The sequence below is a fragment of the Ambystoma mexicanum genome, chromosome 1p, assembly GCF_040938575.1.
Source record: "Ambystoma mexicanum isolate Mex_15411 chromosome 1p, UKY_AmexF1_1, whole genome shotgun sequence".
NCBI lineage: Eukaryota > Metazoa > Chordata > Amphibia > Caudata > Ambystomatidae > Ambystoma > Ambystoma mexicanum.
The window spans coordinates 975,499,358-975,518,285 of NC_090921.1; the positions used below are offsets into that span (position 1 = coordinate 975,499,358).

Sequence of the window (18,928 nt, forward strand, 5' to 3'; positions counted from 1 at the left end):
TCTGTTGACATGGGCTGCTCGAGAAGTAAAACAGTGCAGGACACAGGCCTGAAGAAGATGGAGCGGCGCTCTGTCAAAAGACATCCTCCTGGAGCGCTGAAGTGTCCCACAGGCCCACGGGCTAACAAAGGAAACTCACAGATCCTGCGCTTCAACGCGCAGACCCGCTTTGAGAAGACTTGGCACAAAGCACTGCCTTGTCTTCTGAAACCAGTCTGCTCAATGAAGCGCGAGTGGCTCACGAGTACGATAACTGTTGAGCACTGCCCTATCCCGAGCACTATGGGATAGCCAGAACACTACCAGCCAGATATGTTTTGAAGCAGTATTACTGCATGCAGGAGTATCCCGATCATTTCAGAAGATGCCACACAGGAGGCTGAATACATAGTGTACCACCTGTCCAAACTGGTATTTATGTCCTGAAATGTATAGACATCTCTTTGTTAGGGAGAGTATTGTGATTAAGCAAAACAGAAGAGTAACTTCCATTATTCGCATGAAAGGGTTACACAATTGTGTACATTCACATGCTGCTATGAGATACTAGCACCGGAGTATGGTGTATTTTACTTGCCTTACTACTTACACCGAGTGTGGCTAACTTATTCCTGTCGCCACTTTAGAGTACCATTGACCACATTACCTTGATGCCCAGCGTCTCAGGACCTCTCTCTGAAGAATGGGTGAGTTTTTCTCTGCCCTTGGCTTTAACTATACACTAGTACGCTTTGTAGTACTTCCTTGTCTTCACCGCATTTGTTAACCCCTACAGGTTTGAATTTGGCCCTTACTACAGAAAACATCTTAATTAGAATCCTACACTTCCCGTGATTAAATGTTCATTCTTATTACCGTGTAGGGCCTCTTCAAAGAAGTTCAACCGACTGGGAACATATAGCTCATACCCTGAAGATGGATCTTTGATCCAAAACGCGTTGGTCATAGGAACACCGATAATGAGCTGTTTGAATGTTAAAGATTATAGGATAAAATGTATTAGATCCTTGTGTGAATATTTGTAAACACTGGAATAGATTCACACATTCAAATAACCAGTCGATTTGAGTTTGCTCAAACCTAACCAAGCCAGTTAGGATATTCTTATATGTTTGTAGACATTTATGCCGTCTGTCCATAATATGTATGACTACTGCTATGGTCTTTGACTCTGTATATAACATATGAAGGATATTGACGTTAAAGTTTCTGTTTGAACAATAAATGCAATTGTTATTGCTTTTTATAATAGGTCAATAGAATTCCTTAATGAAATATGTTACCGATTTAACTTTTGAATGCCAAAATTTTGTGTTGAAATTGAAGCTACGAATTACCCTCACTGTAGATGAGGCAACCAATTTTATGATCGAGTGAACTGCATTGGGACTTTTGTCCCCCTACGAGTGCATTTGGGCCTACTGTGTAGCGATACATGTTTGGTTTTGTAACATTCATATGCTGGCATAATACGCTTTCCTTTCCTGCAAATCACCAGGATTGGGGTATATGAAGAAATACAGTGATGCGATTTGGCTAGGGGACACGCCCCTTGGTCCCACCTCCTTCCCCACAACCCCACCCCTCCAAGGACAGGGTTGCCCAGTACATTTTCCCCCTTTTGCAACACTGGAAGTAAAGGGAAGAGTTGAGAAAAATAAAATCCTGACTTTGTTAGGTTAGTATGGAAAATCTGCACTGAAGGACATGTGTATCAAACACAATGGCCACGTTGTAAAGTAAAGACCCCTTATGGGAGGTCACGCTGACCTTTCACGAGAGAACGGGAGGCACGCGAGAGGCTGTGACTTCCCAATGGGGGTCAGGATGAGTGCAGCAAGCCGGAGGAAGCCACAGCAGCACCAGAGCTCTCCTTAAAGAGGGCCAACTAAGGTTGCCCACTACTAATAAACTCACAAAGCCATTACAAGCTGCTAATGAACAATAAGTTATAAATCCCGTTTGCATTAATCTGTTGCCATTAAACGCTCCATCCAAAAATGTCTTTGCATATACATTACATATGCCACAAAATAATTGGCAAAAAGGATCCACGCGCAAACCACAACCATCAAGATGCAGGGAGAAACACCACTATGCCATTCCTGCAAGTCCCAGACAAGCCAGTCATTCCATGGCTCCAATGGGAACCTGTTTGACGTATTTGGAGACGGTGGGTGGGACAGACTGCTCTGCGGCACGAAAGAAAGGCCATGCTTTTGAATGCACTAGGGGTGGAGGGCCAAAGTACTTTTGCAGTCCTCAATCCAGAAGCTCAGGAAGGGCAGGATGGCAATGCCTACCAAGAAGCTGGGACGAGGATAGCAAAGAGGTTTTCCTCCAAAGGAATGTGGTTCTACACAGGATCCGGTTCTATAGCAGGAGACAAGAGCCAGCCGAACCTGTTCAAGACTATATAGTAAAGTTAAGAGAGTTGGCGGCAATGTGTGCATTTGGCGACACGTCGGAAGATATTTGTGATAGTGCACACCAACAACCGCCAACCAACAACCCCAAAGTCCAAGACAAATTAATTCTGGAAAAGGAACTGGACAAAGCCACCCAGATAGCGAGAGCAGTTGAGGAGACATCCTACAGACACAGAGTGGGCAGCCAGTGCGTCAGTACCAGAAGTTCAGTTTGTGCAATTCAAATGAAGGAGAGACAGAGGGCACCGCAAGACCAGAGCTGATACCTCGGCGAGACGAGAAGCACTAAAATGCCACAGGTTTGCCAGCATTACACACTTAGCAAACAGTAGAGCGTGCCCGTCAAGGAACAAAGAATGTTTCAAATGCAGGAGAGTTGGACATTTTGCTTCAGTTTGCACCTGGAAATACAAGAAAGCAGTGTCAGCAGTGCAGCGCGAGAAGGGCAGAGATGAGGCCGCCTTAGATAAAGATGCGAGTGCCACAGTTATCATGGTCAACAGTCTCACAGCTCGTAGAGAAAAGCCCCACTGCACCATCAAAGTGGACGGACACGAGACAAGGGTGAAAGGGCGGATTCCAGTTCAGATCTCACAATATTGCCGTTTGACATGCATAAACGCATGGTTGCGAAAGAGAAAGTGGAAGCATACAAGGCCAAGCTCAATCTCACAGTCTTTGGAGGGGCCAAGGTGGACCTCTTAGGATACATCCTGGCAACTGTGCAGTTCAAAGGAAGAGTCACGAGGACCCAAGTGTACTTTGCAGAGAATGGTCCACCTGTACTGGGTTGGGATGACCAAGCCAAACTGCAAGTCAGGTTGGACCCCAGTGTGGAGGGACAGGTATTGTCCATAGATAAAGAGCATCGATCACAAGGAAGAATTCCCAGAATCATTTTCTGACCAGCCTGGCAGAATCAGGAAATATGTACATAAAAGCAAATTGAAACAAGGAGCAGTGCCAGTGAAGCACAAGGTGAGACCAGTACCAGCAATGGTGAGAGTCGCACTGCAGGTGAAACTCATTAAGATGCTGAAAGAAGGAACGATTGAAACAGCAGAGTCGTCTGAATGGCTCAGCCCAGTGGTTCAATTAAAGAAACAAAACAACTGGGGGGGGGTGGGAGGGGGTCTACGAATTTGCACGGACCTTTGTAGTCTCAACCTCGAGGTTGTGTTGGACAGTTACCCCTTACCAAGTATAAACAAATTAATTCTGTTGATGAAAGAGGCCAAAGTCTTTTCCAAGTTGGACATGAGAGATGCCTATCACCAGATCAATCTGCATAGGGAGTCAAGACTTCTTACTGCCTTCCTAACTCCTTTCGGGACATACCAATTCACAAGAATGCCTTTCGGTCTTTCCTCAGCAGCGTTGCCATTCCAGCGCATGATGGACTCTTTGTTGAAGGACATGGGGAACGTGTCCTACTTTCAGGATGATATCCTGATATATGCCAAAGATCACGAGATCTCACGAGAATCCATTCCCCTCAGACAAGCGCTCACGCCCATTGATGGCAATACTGATCTCCCTCTCAAATTCTTACCATCCCCTACATGCACGATCACCATGCACCTCATTTATCACCCTCATGGCCTGTCCCCCAGCTTTGAGCAAAACATACTGCATATTCTCCAAGATAACCTCAAACCCTCATTAAAAAAATCATCCTACTGGGAGACCTCTTCCTGGGCCTCCACGACCCTTATGATCTACCCTCAAAATCTTATTGGACACACAACTGAGTTTGTGACCTACTGAGTTAATTGTTCCATATACTGTACCACTGGTTTGTTTCAATTTTGTAAATTTGCTTCTTCTCATGTATTGTTGTTATTCTGTAAAGCGCTATATAAAATCAATAAAACAAACACCACACTGGGCTTCACCCCAACCCATCACCAATCCCACACACAACAAAGGCTGAACACTGGACTGGATCGCAGACAACTGACATATATCCACAAGCGCTAATACTCCTGTCCATGGTCCGACCACCATATCATTTATTTCTCTATCACACAGCCAAACAAGTGTACAGCACCTCATAACCCACTTTTTCCCCGGCTCTCACAAGAAGCTTGCGGAGGCTCACCAGAGACAACATCCTACCCCTGATCAATACTCTCTGCCTTCAGGCCCCCTTCACCTCCGATACTATTGCACTAGTGGAACCCTACACTTCCATCCTATCTAAAGCAGTTAACACACTAGCCCCTCTAGTACCTAACAAAGGAAGCTGGTCAGACATTCAAATTCTTGGTTAACCTCTGAGCTGTTATATCTTTGCACCCAGAAAAGACAAGCACAGTTAACTTGGCTAAAAGAACCCACCATCTCTTCAAAACAGAACGTCGGCAAATCCTCCAGAGAATACAAACTAGCCATAATCACAAACAAGAGCAACTCCTTCAACACTAGAATCAGCAATGCCAAGTCGGATGCAAAAGAAATCTTCTCCCTATATAGCGAACTTGAATCCCCTGCAGCTCCCCCCTCAACCATCACTAAAGACAAACTCTGGTGCTCTACTATATAAGAGGTACTCCTAGGCAAAATGGACACCCTGAATAAGAAAATCCTATCTCAACAAGCAACATTCAACATTGTATCCATGACCGCTAGCAACACCTGCCGCCCCCCACACCCACAACCACTCAGTTTGTCTTTAGAGACTTATCTGAAACCGATGTCACCAAACTCATTAATGGCCTAAAACCTTCATAATTCAAAGGCGACACGTGCCGTGCACCCCTTGTCAAAGAACGTACCAACATTCTAACCCCCCACATCATTACCACCATCATAAACCCTTCCTTCGCTCAAAGTACTGTTCCAGTGAGCCTTGAGTAAGCTTGGGTACTCCCTCTTCTGAAAAAAAAAAATCTCCCTGGATGCAGCTGTCGCCTCAAATTACAGGCCAATCACCACGGTCCCATTTCTCCTAAAAAACTTCAGGACCGAGCTGTCTACCTGCAAGTTCAGCAGTTATTGGAGGACAATCACATCCTAGGGATGCTCAATCCAGTTTCCACCCTAGGCACGGCACGGAATATGCCCTGCTCGATTTAAAATCGATTAGATGAGATCAGGGATGAAGGTAAGTCAGCCCTGCTGCTCCTCCTCCTAGACTTAGCAGCATTTGAGCTGGTCAACCAACAGATCCTCTGCCAAAACCTGACCACTCACGCTCATTTCTCACCATTAGCCACTGCCTGGATAGCATCCTTTCTGAATTGAAGAGTCATGAGGGTTTTCTCTGAAATCGCCAACGCCTCTCCCATCACTTGTGGGGGTACCACAAGGTTCCTGCATCACCCCTACGCTCTACAATAGCTTCACCCGGCCCCTTTTATACATACCAGACTCTCTCGGCATAGCATATACTATGCCGATGACAATGAAAAATCTTGATCCCACGATCAGTTAACTAACACCTTGAACTCAACCTATTCCACAATTCAGACGTGGATGGCTGCCAGTCATCTTTGTCTCAACAGCAACACAACAGAAATCCCGATTGTTGGCCCATGTTTGTGTCATGTGCAGAAACCCTAGAAACCACTTACCAGACCACACAGACCAAATGTTCTGGGACTCAGGGAGGCAATAACCCACAATTAGACCAATAGTTAGAATATAATTGGCTCTTTACATGCCCTTTATTCACATAAAATATAAATACATGCACCACACTGTAAATGAATTGGGTTAATACATAAATATACACATAAGATAAGTGAAGATAGATATGTGTTACATCACCGTTAGTGTAGTTGAAGAAGAAAACCTCATCAAGTCCACCACGTCACTACCCAGTCCCAAGGCAGGTAGGCAGAGAGATTACACGTTCAAACGGGGAGCGTCCTCCCTCTCAGCAAGACTTCACCTGGGGTTCCAATTCTATTACCTGGATACCCCCTCTCTTATTTGGAGCAGATCCCCGCTCACCGTAGGTTGTCAACCGTCCCCGGCCAAAGAGACGGTAAGCATGGGGGCAACAGAGTGGAAAATATACATAACTGTTCTAAAAACAACAACATCTACAGCCTCAAAATTCAAAGCAAGATAAAAGGGCAACACTAAACATATTCTAGTAAAAAGAAGAAAGGGTTAAAAGAAAACATAAATTTAATACATTAACTGGTTATAATTTACTCTAGATTGTTCTCTTGTCCATGATTTTCAAACTATACAAGTAATTCAGAATAGCATATTTTACTGACTGCCTGTTGGTGTGAAACAGTAATTCCCACAGTCTATCACTGCTAGTGATGACATGATCCTTTAATAGATGTTTAAAATATATAATTCTTTGATTAAGTAACGATGGGCATGTTGTGCAAAGATGTTTCAACGTTTCTATAGCAGATTTACAAAATCGACAGGGTAATTCACTCGCCGGTATTAATTGACGTTTATGCAAGACTTCATGAGTTGGCCAAATGTTCAACCAATAGCGCAGGAAGTCATCACGTGATCGTGAACTAGGGAAAAATCAAATAATTTTCGATTGTGCCATATTGTTTCATGTCAAAGGGAGTATTGTTAAATGTGCAATACCGTGTGCAAGCACTACGCGTTTGTATCCAATCATACTCCCATAGGCGCGTTTTGGCTTTGTTTGGATTCTCTAATAATAATGATATCGATATACCTGTTTCACTCATGATTTCCTGCGCTTTCGTTCTCCAAGTCAGAGGAAATACATCCGTTGAGAATAAAAGGTAGTTCGCAATGATGTTGATTAAACCAAACTTGCCGTGTAATAGTACACATTTCCTATATAGTGAGCAGATTTTCCATTTACAAATGGCATATAGAGATAACAGACCCAGTTCATGTCTCACGATACATATCGGCTGTGACAATGGCAGATTTAAGACTCATTTCCAATAATAACCTTCGATAACTGTCCAGTAATTATGATTTTTTTCAAGGTTGCCTCCGTACCATACGTTATGACTGGAACAAACTTTTGTTTGTAATAAGTTATTATTGGAATCACAGAGAACTTGCAGTACTTGATTTTAATTAAACGGGCTTGAGACACTGCTGTTAATAATTTTTGTTTAACACAGTGATCATTGGTGTTCGGCTTATGTGTGACAAAAGTTCCTAGACATATGTATGATGATACTGGGTCTAAAATGGTCTTTTGTAGTGGCCACCGATGGGCAGTGGAACGCCGTTTTATTGTACCAAATTGAATTACTTTGGTTTTAGATATATTAACAGTTTGACACTGAATACCTGGCTAGGATTTTTAGCAAAGCACGAAGACCCATTTGCGGTTTTAGATAACTAAACCATGTTATCTGCATAGAGTAGATGTTTTATTTGGACATCATTAATCTTTGGGGAGTCTGATGGTGGATGCAAATTCTTGGCCTATATCCGAAGTGAAAAAATTAAATATTGCTGATGCTAATAAGCAGCCCTGTTTTAGGCCACGTGCAGTTTTAATTGGTTGTGATAGTAAGCCTTCATGATTTAACCTAATCTGTATAGACGTGTTTGGATGCAATTGGATGATCCACTTCAGAATAAACCAGGGGCAGCCTTTATCCATGAGTTTTATATAATTAACTCACAGGGAACCGCATCGAATGCCATGCAGAAATCGATGAAAGCCTTGTTTTCGCTGACGAGCGTGATGAATGATTGAGTTCAAAGTAATAACATTTATTGTAGTACCTAGGCCAGGCAAGAATCCCATTTGAAATGTATCGCGCAATTCGTTCAAATCAAGCCATGAATTGAATTGTTTAAAAACAAGCCGGGCGAATATTTTTCCCGGACTGTCGAGAAGAGCGATTGGAAGGTAAGGTGCAGGGTCAGCCCTGTCGCCCTCCTTTAAGATTGGGACGATGATAGAACGTCTCCATGAGTTAGGTATTTCGCCTTCAACAAAAATGTGCTTGAAAATTCGAAAGAGAATAGATGTCCATTCCTGGGGATGATCTTTTGACATCCCGTTGTGTAGGCCATCTGGGCCGCTCGCTCTAGATCGGCTAAGATTTTTAATACAATCTAGTATGTCTGCGTAAGTCAACGGATAGACATGGGTTGAAACTAAATTCAAGGAAGCCCAATGAAAGTTCGGAAATGGCGAGTCGTAAAGATCTTTAAAATACTCATGCCATTTCTCATTTGAAACGGCAGAGCCAAGTACAGCCGCTTGTGTTCTTGAAGTAGCTATGTTTAAGCAATTCCATATACCACCAGTTGATTTAGTGATTATTTGTCTCAACATTCCTTCACCATCTTTTTGATATTGGAGGTGCCTTTGACTTTTTAACCAGTGTCTATAAGTGGTTTTCAAGTTCCTTTTTAACTCTGGTCTAGATAGTACTGGTTCATGTTTAAAATTGCGTATGGCTTGTCTGAGTTTCGCTTTTTTGCGTTGAAGTTCGGGATCATAAATATGCTGGTGCTTATGCCTGTAGCTGGAATCAGGCATTTGTATTTGTTTAAAAATTTGCATCATGCTAATATAACACTTGCGAATGTTGGATGCCAAGGAACTGAAGGATTCAGTTAGAATCTGTTTGTAATGTTCTAATTTCTTGGAGTTCCAATTTAAACGGGTTCCACTGTTATTCACTCAAAGAGTTTGAAGATGAGCATTTTCACAAGATTGCTGACCAGAAGGGAATAGAAAATGCATAATGAGTTTGTTGTGATCACTCAGGGTGGAGGATGTTACAGTCATGGTCTGGACGTGTGGTAAGCACTTCTTGCTTATATATATGTAATCTATGATAGCCTTGCACATGCCAGATGACCTGGTGTAGCGGGCAGGCACATTTCCAGAGACAGTGCTATTCGCCATCACAAACCCCCTTTCTCGCATAATTTTACACCATAGTCGTTCATCAGGCGTATATTTATCATTATCGTTTGGTAAAAGGTGGAGGTTTAAATCGCCAAGAATGATGGTACACACTATACTAGGATCTGCAATAATGTTATCCAGATGACAAGACAAATACATAAAAAACATTTCATTTGATAGGTTCGGTCTACTCCAGTATATGTTAATAATGGCCAAGCTCGTGTTACCACGAGTTAATTTCACAGCTTGCAGGTAAGGCGATGGAGATGGAAATTGTGCAATGCTAAAACCACCATCATGCTTAACAGCTATCAGAAGGCCGCCAGAGGGACGCCCTATCAAGTTTTTAACGGCATAAGATGAAACAATTGTGTGCGAGGCAAAAGTAGGAGCGACCATAAGCCATGCCTCCTGTAATGCAACCAAATCAAAGCACCCTAGATCACTTGAGACTGAGTTTATGAAGTGAGTATAGCCCCTGGTATTCCAGCAGAGAAGGGTTAGTATATCTTTGCTGCATGCTTGTTACGAGTTAGCATTATACTCCTGTAACCCTGAAGTTAGAGATGTTTGTCTGGGGATTGGTATTTTTAGATATATCATTTTGCTGGGAATGATATATCATAATTTGCGCTTTGTCGATTTTGTGAGTGTTCGGGTTGGTATCTTGGGTTAGAATGAAGCCCAAGTCAAAAAGGGACATTCGTGCCTGCCAAAGTAGATTTAACACAATAGCTGAACGCACATGTATTTTGACTTCAGATAATTCATCCTAATTTACAAACTCCACCAACTCAATATCGGTAGTGGTTAACTTTCAAAAATGAAATGTCATTACATATGTTCAATATGCTTGTTCTATTAAGAACATATGTCAAGAATGGTGAGGGGCGACAATTCAGATTAAGAGAGTAAAGCGACATTTTGCTAGTTTTCTGTGGATTCTGAGGTGTAGCAATTAGTTAGCGTGTATGTGCATTGCTGGTCATTAGTGTGTTCTATCTTTGATTCTGTTGATCACTTGCCAAACTGGAACCTTGTAACACTACACTTCGCTCAGGAGGCGTGCATGCTGTTGCCGGTTTACTATCCCCGTTAGTTGAATTAAATTCAAGCAGGTAGGAGTCAATAGAAGACTTTATGTATTCTCTGAGCTCTTGTGCTGGAGTTGTAAATTGGAATAGTGGCTCTAGATGAACGTTATGATCAGGGGCTGATTTCAATAAAGAGGTCGATTGATTCAGCAGCTGTATCGATAGCTTGTTCTCAAGGATTCTCTCGTGACTCCTATTATTGTCATTAAGAATTTGAGCATTTACAGGATGGTTGAGCTTTTCAACACCAGATTTATCCACTATATTTCTAAGAGATCTCGTGATCATGGTCATTCCCGTCTGGGCAATCTCTGCATGAGGTAGGGATACTAGTTGTGATGTTGGTGGAGAATGAATTGTGTATGAGTTAATAGAGGCTCTTATTTCCTCTCGAAGCTGAGTGATTGTTGTCTCAACTTCCTTCTTCGAGCTTAAATGAGATGTCAGAGAAATCGGAGGTACGTTGTCACTGTGCTCCCCGACATCAGTATTCGCCCTCATAGCTGGCACCGGTGCAGTTTTGGGTGGAATCATGGATAAGGATGAAGTGTTTGCCCTATGGGGGTCTGTTCTGTTAGGGTCACTAAATCATTAAGCGGTTTATATGATGGTACTGATGGAATCTGGCTAGTGGTTTTTCCAGGGACTGAAGGCTCAGAGAGATCCTCTAATCAAGAGGAAATTTTGCTAAATTTTAGTGCTTTACCTCTAGACTTGGGACAATGATTCCTTTTTTTTCAGTCATTTTTTTCCACTCTTTTCTCGAGTGTTGGATGGTTATCACTTTATTTGTCAGCACAGATGAAGATGATGTAAACATGTCAAAAATGATAACTGGATTTTGTGCCAGGCCAGAATCAACCGATGGTTGCATGGCATCATCAGTAATGACCTGCACTGATAGTAGAGAATCTACTGTTTCTTTCAGTGTGATAGACTGAGACACTTCTATAGGTTTACAGTTTGAAGTTTGGTGTGGCCCGGTCTTAAATGTGAGACTGTTAGAATCTCTGGGTATATGGATTACATGCTGGGTACCGTTGGGAAGAGTCTGGCTCTTAGTTACAGTTGTTAAGTCCTTACCAAAACAATGTTCTAAAATCTGTGTTTGGTAGGACACCTTACTATCTAATACCTCATATAATGTTGCTATAGTTAGCAGAGCTGTATTCATTGCACTCAACGTATTGTTCAGTGCTGGTGCTCCCGGAAATGAAAGTCACTTGTCTAGGGTTTTGTGTATAAAAAATTCTGAGGTTTGATCAGCTTCTAGAAATCTTGTGCGCCGGGGATTAGGCGCTATAAATGAGAACGATTCATTTACAGTTTGATTCTGGTATTTATCCAGCAGTGGGGATAGTGCAGGATTAAGGTGAATGGGTTGGGGATAGGGAGTATTTTTGGCAGGAATAATGGTGGCGTTATGTACAGTATCTTCTTGCAGTTGTATCAAGTCGCCGGTATTCGAGCAAATATATAACACATCCGAAGTGGGACAGGATGAATTATTTGATGAATTCAAGAATTCCATATCGTCCTCGTCCACTTCGCCCGTTATACGCAATCGCTCGTAGGCTTGGCACAGGTTTACCTGTGCTGCCACCGAGCACCATACGGGTTCCATGATTGAAGCTGAACTTTCTTTCAGTTGTAAAGTGGCGCTAGGGTGTATATCATTGGCTATATTGGTATCTTGATCAGAGGAGCAAGGGGTTTGCACGACTAGTTTTGTAGACATAATAGCTTGTGTTTCTATTACAAGACATGCCGATTCCATTGTTGCATCTGTGACCTCCCTAATACAGCCATTACTCACTACGCTTTCAGTGTTCGAGCAGTTGTTTCCGACTGTAGTGGGGGGGGGGGGAATTATGGATCTCGGCCTGGATGGCTGTATTAGGGATAGCCGATCTAGAAGTAATGTCCTGCATTATCAACGGCAGTTGCGGTCCCTCAGCGGTGACCGTAGCCTTTGAGACCAAGGCGCCATCTAGTGCCGGCGCCATTGTCTGCGTGGCCGTCAGCAGGTCCGTTACTCTTTTAGGGGCATTTGTATTAGAGTGAAATAGGACATCAGAAGTAAGGGACTGGGATTGTTGTATTTTTGGGCCAACCGGGATAGCAAAGGGTAAAACAGATTGCTTTAGGGAAGAACGGGCCACAGCAGCAGGCTGTCCCGCAATAACTCCCGGCATACCTGTTTTCAGGGTGTATTTACGAAGGACCATGATATTCACTGGGAATAAGGTGACACTTGTTTGTTTAACACACTAAGAGGAATGAAAGCCTACCTGAGAGCGGGCGCCGCCCATGCTGCACGCTAGTTCGCAAGGCAGCGAGACAGCACCAATGCGCGCCAGCAATTATATGAAAGATAAATAGCTTTACTAAAGGGGCAAACAAAAAAAAATTTGAAAAAATAAACAAATTCCTTGACTACAAAAAGGTGTGCTCCTATACAAAAAAAAACAACTTGCCCGTAAAAGCAGCCTAAAGTATTCGCAGCTACCAGCCAACCCAGCCCAAGACAGCCTCAGACAGCCCTTCACGAACAGCCCTTGCCAAAAAAGCATGCGCGCAAAAGCACGTGGCTTTGATGTATATGGGCTGGTGGATAGGGTGGGCGGTGCTTGAAGGACTTGGGAAACAGTCCGTGAGAAAAAGAAAATGCACCATGGCACTGGAATAGAAATGTTCAATCGCTGCAGCAAATCCAGGCGAAAAGGAGCAGCACTTCTGACAGCCTCAGACAGCCCTTCACGAACAGCCCTTGCCGAAACAGGTTTATTAAAGGCGCCACCTAGCCACTGCAGCAGGACTACACCCTCATAGCACAGTCAAAGAGGCGGTGGCGGCCCATCATCTTACCCCCAACGGGGATCACTAACATATCACTGTTCCATCTCAGCAGAGGCAGCAGAGCAGCATCCATGTTAGTACCGCCATGGTTGTCAAAAGTAAGGGAAGATGACACGGTGGATATGGAGGAGCTGGTATGGTGGTTGAAGAAAAGTAAAGAGCATGAAAACATGGAATGACAAGAGAAGATCTTCACAAAGTACGGTCCAAGAAGGAGACCTGATCAAAATCAAAATGCCACAAACAGACTCTGTAACGGGATCTAAGTTCAGTTGGACCTGTGAGAGTGCTTCAACGAGGGACCAATCATGTGCACACCCAAGACGGGAGGATATGGAACCACGAACAGGTAGCTCTATATGAAAAAAGAACAACAGAAGCGCACGGCCCCACAATCCTGGAACGGAACACCGATGAGAGGAGTTCAGGCAGTGTTAAGTCATCAGCTGGAGAGCAACCTGAACCTGAGACAGAGCAGTGTAAAGGAGGGCCATCCCAAGGAAGAGCAACGTATGTCAGGAGAGAACACCGGAGATGAACAGGTTGCTACATGAAGAAGCAGGAAGTAATCGACCATAAAGGGAAAGAAAAAGACCAGGAAGGTTTACAGACTATATAATGGAATAACTCATCTTCACTCAACAAAGGGAGGTATGTAGAGTAAAGAAGCCTACAGGAAGTTGCACCGACCTCTCGCGAGAGAATGGGAGGCACGCGAGAGACAGTGACTTCCCGCCAGGGGTCAGGATGAGCACAGTTAAGGGGTTGATTTTGAGTGTGATGGATTTTGGGTGTCAGTGGGTTATACGTCGAGTCAGAAGTTGCGGTTGGATAGGGTACAGGCGAGGGCATTGAGGGTGTGTTCGGGTGTGATGAGGTCCTCTCCAGTGAATGCGGTTCAGGTGCTTGTGGGAGAGATGCCATTGGGGTTGAGGAGGGATGCGTTAAATATGAGATGGTGGGTGAAGTGCAGTACGAAGAGTGTGGCTCATCCGGTGCGTGAATGTTTAAAGTATAATTGGAGGTTTGACTATTACAGGGATCGGTGGAGGAGGAAGGGGGGGGCACTTTTGGGTTTCACATGTGGGAGAAGGGAGTGCAGTGGGGTGTGGGTGATTTGATGATTGTGACAGATACAGATTTGGAGAGAAGGCCGAGGTGGATGATGAGATCTCCAAAAGATGTGTTTGGAGTTGGCGAATGTGGTGTTGAAGAAGAGAGGTATGCGGGGTGAGATCAAAGCTTTGGGTCAGGAGTATGTGGCAGGAAAGGAAGGATACAAGGTGTTTACGGATGGTTCAAAGGATCCTGTGTCTGGGAGAGTGGGAATGGCGTATTATCTAGAAAGCATTGGGGAGTATAAAGTAGGACGACTGACGAATGATGTGTATTTGTACGGCTGAGTTGGTGGCGATTGCTTTGGCGATTGATAGGGTGTGTGAGTTGGGGTATGAGAAAGTGGTGGTGTTCTCGGATTCATTGAGTGGGTTGCAGGTGATAGGAAGGATGTAATTTTGGACATTAGGATGAAGATTGATCGGTGTGTGCGCGGGGTATGGATTTGGAGTTGGCGTGGGTTCCCAGTCACAGTGGCATTTTGGGAAATGAGTTGGTGGATCTGGCGGCGGGTGAGGGTATGAGGAGGGGAGCGGTTGATGTGAGGTTGCCTTTGAGTGTGGATGAGGTGAAGGCTGTGATGGTGAGACGGGTCCTGGATGAGTGGCAGGAGAGGTGGGTGAGTGGACTGAAGGGCAGGTGGATGTTCGGTGTTCGTGGGAAAGTGTCGGTGAAGGTGGATGCAGGGAGTTCAGGATGGAAGAGGGGGGAGGAGGTGATGCTGAATCGGTTGAGGATAGGTCATGTGGGGCTGAATGACTATTTCAAATAAGGAAGCGTGAATCAAGGGACTGTGCGGTGTGTGGGGTACCTGAAACGGTGGGACATTTTTTGATTAGGTGTGAGAGACATGTTGCAGAGAGAGAATTGATGAGGGTTCGGTTGACTGCGTTGGGAGTGGCTGAGCTGAGTGGGAGGGCTTTGCTGGGAGGTGATGGGTAGAGAGGCAGGAGGAGTAGTGTGATGTTGGATTTTGTGAGGCAGACAGGGAGGTGAGAGGAGTTGTGAGTTTAAATGGAGCTAAATAATAATTAGTGGGTACGGTGCACATCATCCTATAGGAAGGGGAAGCGCCTGCATGGGTCCGAAGAAGAAAAAGAAAAAGAAGAAGAGCAAGCCGGAGGAAGCCACAGCAGCGCCAGTGCTCTCCTTAAGGAGGGCCATCGCAGGTTGTCCACTACTAATGAACTGCCACTGCGCTTACTCAGGTTGTCCACTACTAATGAACTGCCACTGCGCTTGGCCTCACATAAAGACATTACGAACAGCTAATGAACATTAAGCCATAAATCCTGTTTGCATTAATCTGTTTCCATTAAAGGCTCCATCCAAAATTAGTCTGCGCCTATTCATTACATAGTCCACAACACACCTCTCAGACACTAGGTGGGAATCACACTGGCTCCCCATCAAAGCCCGAGCGGCATTCAAAATCCTAACGATTGCACATCGCTGCATTCACAAGGAGGCCTTGCTCTATCCTATATACTGCACCACCCAAATCGTCACAGCTAGGGCACGGAGATCCAACTCAAACACCTCACAGTGCACACCGTGATAGAAGAGTAAAAGAGTAGGTGGGTCTAGCTTCTGCGTCTCGGCACCCATACTATGGAAGACACTACCTACACATATTAGAAACGAACAATCCTTTGCTACATTAAACAAATTAGTCAAGACCTGGCTGTTTGAGAAATATGAATAACATTGCACTTCTGTCTGCTGGACGTGCCTAATCTTTGTACTGTCAGCTCCCTTACCTATGTAATATACAACTCCGTGATACCCTCACGTCTGGGCGTTTCATAAATGTAATAAATAAATCATCTTACTGAAGGAGAACGTGCAGGAACTCAAATCGGTACATAAATGAAACGATTAAGGATGGGAAATGACTGGGCTAAACAATTCAACCTTTCCACGCAATTTGTTCAGGGTTAATACTTTTTTGGAGTTTACTAATCCCCATGCTATCTTCACTCCGGGTATGAGCGTCAACATGCTCACCTACAATGGCTGCTTTCTTCCTTTCACCCTGACACCCTCTGAGCAGCAGTTGCCTCCCCCAAACGAAACTCACATCCACTTTATCTCGCTGCGGTCGCAGCAGCCAAATCCTTACTGGCTAGTGACTTCGCGTCGACCCTTTGTAAGCCCCACCCCTGCACCTTCTCCATGGTGATTTCAGAGCCAAGTGACATAGAAAACGGACACGTGCATAAGAGTCCTGTGAGCTATGCAAGCGGACAACGGTGGCGACATTGAATCGTATGAGCCGCTTGTTGTGGAACCGAACGAGACACTGCTTTTTGTTCATTACCAGCTCCCCCCGTAACACCATACACCTTTCTGTGTAGCAAAATAATGCATTAACGGTATAGTTACATGAATTGTATCAAATGAATAAAATTGCGTTCTTTATCACGTTGTCAAACATTCGCGGTTTTATTCTGGCAGTGCCTCCTGGTGCGCTGGAGACATCAGCGCTGCCTAACTTCTCAAACTCCACCTAATGCACGCAGTACATTGGCGGGAGCGAGATGCCGCACTCTCGTTTGTATTAGTGGTTGAGTCGGTTTTATATACTCTCGACTGACTCTCTTTGAATGCGGCGCTTTTCCCCCAAAGCATGATCCCCTCTCCAGCTTACAACCTTTATTGGGTATTCCAAAGCCTCCCACGGTGGATTCCGAAGAGAACAATGTTCTGTCCACTCCACGAGCGTAAATAAGCATATTCACAAAAAAGCCGCGTCCTTACTGTAACACTTCACGTGCTAGTCACTGAGATCAACATATGCTACTGTGTAACGCGGCGACGTTGGTGCAGTCTCTGTTAGTGTAAAGTTTCCAACCGCACATGCGTGGTACGAAAGCTGAGGCTCTCCAGAGTGGTTCGGTCCAAATCCAAAATGGCGGCGTTAACCCTGTTCACCCTTCGTCGAGCAGGCTGGAAGTTCTTATGTGAGGGATTCCCCGGTGAGTTGGTCAGGGGAGGGGCGTAGTTGGGTGCAGGGAGAAACGATAGAGGGGAGATTGGTTTAACAAAACTACAGTGTAGCTGACAAGGTGAGGTGAAGCGTGAAGGGCAAAATGTATGGTCCTTGTACCCCCCCCCCCACTGCTGTAGTTAGAATGATAGGGTGTATGAATGGGGAATGCATGGGCTTTTTAAGGCAGGTGAACATTAGTTCAAGGCTGGCGCCTTCCAAACGAGGGAGAGTTCATTGGTCGAGTAAACCATGGAGTACATAATGGGGGGCTGAGTATATGCCTGGAAGTGTTTTTGTACGAGGGCGGGGAGGAGGTGAGGGGGTTGGCATGCAGGTCACAAGTATGACATGACAGTAATGACAGTGTCAGGAATGAGGAGGCCAAACAGGATGTGAGGTGGAAAAACTTTGGCCACAAGATTTATTTCAGTACAAGCTATGGTGCGAAATAGAACCAACCATAAAAACATCATATAGAGAATAGAACCAACCATAAAAACATCATATAGAGAATAACAAGAATATATTTTGGGGACAGAGGGATCAGGTGGGGGTCTACTCCCATGTAAGGCATGCTCGAGGCTGATCCCTGCCGCCCTTCATACTCAAGCTTGTGACATTTAGTGGACCCAACGTGTGAGCTGTGTCAGTGTATCTGGTGGACCCAGCTTGTGAGCTTTGTCTTGTTTCTTACATGCTTGGCTTTGCAGTAGGTCTTCCCTGCTTTCACTTGTCTTTTCCGTGTGTGGTGGAGAGGTATGTGCTTGTTGCAGTGTTATTATTTGCCATCCGCCGAGGTGGTTTATAGACCTTCCACTTGTGTCCCACCTAATCCGGGTTTGGGACTTGTGCCCTTCCATGCTCATCAGGTGACTTCTTTTTGTTCTCTCGGCTCGTGATCCACTTATGTTTGAAACCCCTTCTGCGATATTCTTGCATTTGATACTCCTTGGAGTGGGTTCTCTGAGCCATTGCGTTTGTATGATCCTGTGTTTTACAGTTTTTTTGAGGCGTTTTAGCCTTTTTGTGTAACACTTTGGTGTTAAAATTGGCTTTTTCTTCTCTCATGATCCGAATCTACAAGCTCTTTTGTTGGATTGTTATTTCTTCGGGGTGGGTTCTTGGAGCCTTACTAGGATTTTCACCTGCTCCTGATCCACTTGTGTTATGAGACCCCCCATGTGCTTTTGTTTGCTTATTTTCCAGCGGGGGTGGGTTCTTGGAGCCTTACTAGGATTTAACCCTGCTCCTGATCTACTTGTGTTTTATGAAACCCCCTAGAGTTTATATGGGATTATTTTCAAGGGACGTGGGTTCTTCGAGCCTTACTAGGAACTTACCCTGCTCATGATCCACTTGCGTTTAGACCTCCCTGTGCGTTTTTATTGGATTGTTTATAAATGGAGGTGGGTTCTAGAGCCTTACTAGGAATTTTCTCTGCTCATGAACCACTTGTCTTTTGAAAAAACCCCTACGCGCATATGTTGAATTGTTTTTTAACGGGGTGGATTCCTTGAGCCTTACTAGTTTTCCCTGCTCGTGATCCACTCGTGTTTTGAAACCCCCTATACGCTTTAGTTGGATTATTTTTCAA

At 44.5% G+C, this 18,928-nt stretch overlaps 2 protein-coding genes across 5 annotated transcripts in view; one reads left to right on the plus strand and one right to left on the minus strand.

Annotated features, from left to right (window-relative positions):
• Window positions 1-17,222, minus strand: part of CIAPIN1 (cytokine induced apoptosis inhibitor 1) — a 342,573-nt gene extending 325,351 nt beyond the window's left edge. Inside the window, exon 1 of one of the 4 annotated variants that reach the window (XM_069654074.1) lies at window positions 17,103-17,222. The gene's annotated coding sequence lies outside the window, so the exon portion shown is untranslated. Of the gene's footprint in view, window positions 1-16,349; window positions 16,525-16,995 lie in introns of those variants that run through there. The other 3 variants (XM_069654083.1, XM_069654066.1, XM_069654057.1) reach the window with 3 other exon arrangements.
• The window catches only part of COQ9 (coenzyme Q9), a 188,244-nt gene continuing 186,516 nt past the window's right edge, over window positions 17,201-18,928 (plus strand). Inside the window, exon 1 of the mRNA XM_069654096.1 lies at window positions 17,201-17,320. Within this exon, the coding sequence (XP_069510197.1) occupies window positions 17,254-17,320 (67 nt within the window). The 5' untranslated portion in view covers window positions 17,201-17,253. The remainder of the gene's footprint in view (window positions 17,321-18,928) is intronic.